A 3,980-nucleotide genomic window follows, 5' to 3' on the forward strand; every position below is an offset into this window, starting at 1 on the left:
GTCTTTGATCCATTTGGAGTTGATTCTGGTGCACGGTGATATATAAGGATCTAGCTTTAGTTTTTTACAAGTAATTAACCAATTTTGCCAGCACCATTTACTGAAAAGGCTGTCTTTTTTCCATTCTATTTTTTTAGCTCCCTTATTGAAGATTAGATGGCTATAGGTCTGTAGGTTCATTTCTGGGTTTTCAATTCTATTCCATTGGTTCTTTTATTTCTTGTAACAAGCTTTACTGAGATTATTTGCTTACAATTCTTACTGGAATAGAACTCTGAAAATATTGTGCTTATAAATTCTGTATGCTACAGATTTACTTGACAGAGTATCATTTTAGAAATTTGAAAAACTTTAATAATTCCCCAGGAGATCCAAATGTATGATCTATAACTTTTTTCTTTGTGCCGATACTGGCACCTGGCCTTAGTTTTTAATCAAAATAAAAAAGTAAATAAAAGTTGGGCACTGGGGGCGCACACCTGTAATCATAGCTACTCTGGAGGCTGAGATCTGAGGATTATGGTTTGAAACCAGCCCAGGCAGAAAAGTCCCTGTGAGTCTGTTATCTCTAATTAACCACCAGAATACCAGCTTTAAGCAGAAAAAGCTAAACAATATAGCTAAGCAAGAACACAAAACCCTGAGGTCAAGCCCAAGTACTGACTTAAAAAATGAAAATAAAGTAATGCACACACTTAAATAATATAATTTGTGGTTTTTTAAAATATTTTTTTGGTTGTTGCTTTTTGTTGGTCATGGGGCTTGAGCTCATCAGCTCAAGGCTAGCGGTCTACCACTTGAGCCACAGCACCACTTCTGGTTTTCTGGTGGTTTATTGGAGATAAGAGTCTCATAGACTATCCTGCCTGGGCTGGCTTTGAACTGTGATCCACAGATCTAAGCCTCCTGAGTAGCTAGGCTTACAGGCATGAGACACTGGTGCCCAGGTATAATTTGTGTTTAAATGTGGTATGACAAAGCCAAATATTAGCCTTGGATTGTAGGATGCTGAAAAACTATCCTAACTAGTCTAAAACAACTGCATTTCTACTGACTCACAGTATTAGAAAACTGCATTTTAATGATTTGGAAAGGTTCAAAAATGAGATCTTGTATCTAAGAAATGAAATCTCCCTGACATCACCAATAAAATTTTATTGCGGGCTGGGAATGTGGAGTGTTGGAGTGCTTGCCTTGCATGCATGAGGCCCTAGGTTCGATTCCACAGCACCACATAAGCAGAAAAAGCTGGAAGTGGCACTGTGGCTCAAGTGGTAGAGTGCTAGGCTTGAGCTGAAGAGCTGAGGGACAGCTTCCAGGCCCAGAGTTCAGGCTCCATGACCGATAAAAAAAAAAAAAGAAAGGCTGGGAAGGTGGCTCAGTGGTAGAGCGCTTGCCTTGCATGCCTGAGGCCCTGGGTTCCATTCCTCAGCACCACATAAGCAAAAAGAAAAAAGCCTGAAGTGGCGCTGTGGCTCTAATGGTAGAGCGCTAGCCTTGAGCTGAAGAGCTGAGGGACAGCGCCCAGACCCAGAGTTCAGGCCCCACGACCGGACCCCCAAAAAAATAAATAAAAAAAAAGAAAGTATTGCTTGCCAGGCACTATAATTCCAGCTACTCAGGAGGCTAAAATCTTAGGATGGTGGTTTGAAGCCAGATGGGGCAGGAAAGTACATGAGGCTCTGACCTATAATTAACTAATCAGAAAAAGCTGGAAATGGCACTGTAGCTCCAGGGGTAGAGCCTTGAGCAAAAGAAGCTCAGGGACCGGGCTCAGCCCCAGGATTGGGGTGGAGGGCTATTTCTTCATTTGTGGAGTTTTTCTTTTAATTGATTAGAGTGCCCTCTTGTGTCAGATGTTCACACTACGGAAGTTTTGAAAAAGATTTGGTATGTGGCTTAGCGGTAGTGTGCTTTCTTAGCATGCATGAATTTCTGGGTTTGAGTCCTCATAATGCTAGCCTGGAGCACAGAAAGGCTCAGTGACAGAGCCTAGACCCTGAGTTCAAGCCCTAGGACCGGCCAAAAAAATAAAAATCAGACCGGGGAGGGACTGAAATGCTATCTAAAAAACCACTGAATATTGCATGCATGCCACCATTTCATCCTAAGCACATTTAATACTTTTTTTTTGGGGGGGGGGTCGGTCGTGGGGCTTGAACTGTGGGCCTGGGCACTGTATCTGAGCTCTTCAGCTTAAGGCTAGTGCTCTACCACTTGAGCCACATCACCACTTAAGGCTTTCTGGTGGCTAACTGGAGATGAGTCTCACAGACTTTTCTGCCTGGGCTCGCTTTGAATGGTGATCCTCAGATCTCAGCCTCCTGAGTAGCTAGAATTACAGGCGTGAGCCACTGGTGCCCAGTTTCAACAATTTTTAAAAAAGTAATGTACACAAACAGAAGTACCTAAAATGCACAGCTATAATTTACTTATTTAAGTCGCTCGTGGGGCTTGAAAACAGAGCCCAGGCACTATCCCAGAGCTCTTTTGCTGGTCCAGCACTCTACCACTAGAACCACAGTGCCACTTCCGGTTTCTGAGTGGTTTATTGGAGATAGAGTCTCGAGGGGACTTTTCTGCCCGGGGTTAACTTTGAACCTTGACCCCCCCCAGATCTCAGCCTCTAGTTACTGTAGAATCCCAGCAAATGCATCCACTGACTCAGGTAAAAAGGTCAAGGAGTGTATTAGCCACGCAGGACTACACTCCACTACTCGGGTGGTGACAGTGATCAGGCAAAAATCACAAATAGAAATTTCCAGGAAGCAAAGCAGTAAGTCTGGAAGCAAAGGCCGCATTCCGGATTTTCCCTTTGTGAGGGGTTTAACTCATGTTTACCAAAACACACCCCAAGCGTCCTCCTCACAAACCATACATCTCAAGCAGCCAGCACGCATCCTCGACTCATGGTTTGCTGGAACACCTTTCACGCGTCCGAAGCCGCCGGTCGGCCAAGCCTTGGGCCGCACCACCTCCCGGCATGCCGTGGATGCTTCGATTTAACCTGGAAGTTTCCGTCCCGTTCCTCACCAGTCAGTCCTTTCGTTCCTTCTCTGAGTTAGGATTCCGGGCTCGAGCCCCGGCGGGCGGCCGTTCCAGCTTCTTCCACAAGACCTGCTCGAAAGGAGAAGCCCTCGCGCCGCCTTCGCGGGAGAGTCCACCTCCGCCTACCGGAAGGAAGAGAACGGCATTTTGTTTGTGCGGACCGCAGAGAACGTCGCTCGGCGCGGCGTTCCCGTCCTTCACTGCCTACTACGCGCATGTCTCTTTTCTCGGGGAACTTTCAACACAAACAACACGACTCACTCCTAAGCCACCACAGGGCGCTTCCGAGAGGCGTCCCTCCGCACGCATGCGCACTCCGGCCTTTCCCGGAGCTGCGCAGGCGCTCTGGACGTGCACTCCAGCGCACAGCGAATACGCATGCGCCAAACGACGCCACGCCTCTTCTCCCGACTCTGCCCTAACTCCGCCCCGTCCCGCCCCACCCCCGGCCCTCTAAAAAGCCTCGTGCTTCTCGCGAGAGAGCTGAGGCTCAAGCTCGCCGCTGGGGTCGGAGGTCACGGCGATCAGCTCCCAGGCCGAAGAAGGAAGATGGCGGTGGAATCGCGCGTTACCCAGGAGGAAATCAAGAAGGAGCCTGAGAAGCCAATCGATCGTGAGAAGGTGAGGGCCCCGCACGGTGTGAGGGGGCGGGCTGGTGCGAGGCGCAGGCGGGGCCGGGGTGCGGGGGGGAGGCCTGGTTCCATTTTGTTGTTGTGGTCGCTCCCGGAGCTCCCGGGAGGCCGCGGCGAGCGCCTCGGAAAGGTCACTTTCGCCCTCTCCTCCTGTGCTCCGCAGACGTGCCCGCTGCTGCTGCGGGTCTTCACCACCAACAACGGCCGCCACCACCGCATGGACGAGTTCTCCCGCGGAAACGTGCCGTCCAGCGAGCTGCAGATCTACACCTGGTGAGCGCGGCCCGGGCGGGGGCTGCG

The 3,980-nt window shown here is 49.4% G+C and overlaps 1 protein-coding gene across 1 annotated transcript in view; it reads left to right on the plus strand.

The window, feature by feature from the left end:
* The first annotated feature begins 3,511 nt into the window (after window positions 1-3,511).
* Window positions 3,512-3,980, plus strand: part of Sap18 (Sin3A-associated protein, 18kDa) — a 6,373-nt gene continuing 5,904 nt past the window's right edge. The window contains exons 1-2 of the mRNA XM_013012228.1: window positions 3,512-3,669; window positions 3,844-3,953. Coding sequence (XP_012867682.1) covers window positions 3,598-3,669; window positions 3,844-3,953 — 182 coding nt within the window. The 5' untranslated portion in view covers window positions 3,512-3,597. The remainder of the gene's footprint in view (window positions 3,670-3,843; window positions 3,954-3,980) is intronic.

The sequence above is a fragment of the Dipodomys ordii genome, unplaced genomic scaffold, assembly GCF_000151885.1.
Source record: "Dipodomys ordii isolate 6190 unplaced genomic scaffold, Dord_2.0 Scaffold1, whole genome shotgun sequence".
NCBI lineage: Eukaryota > Metazoa > Chordata > Mammalia > Rodentia > Heteromyidae > Dipodomys > Dipodomys ordii.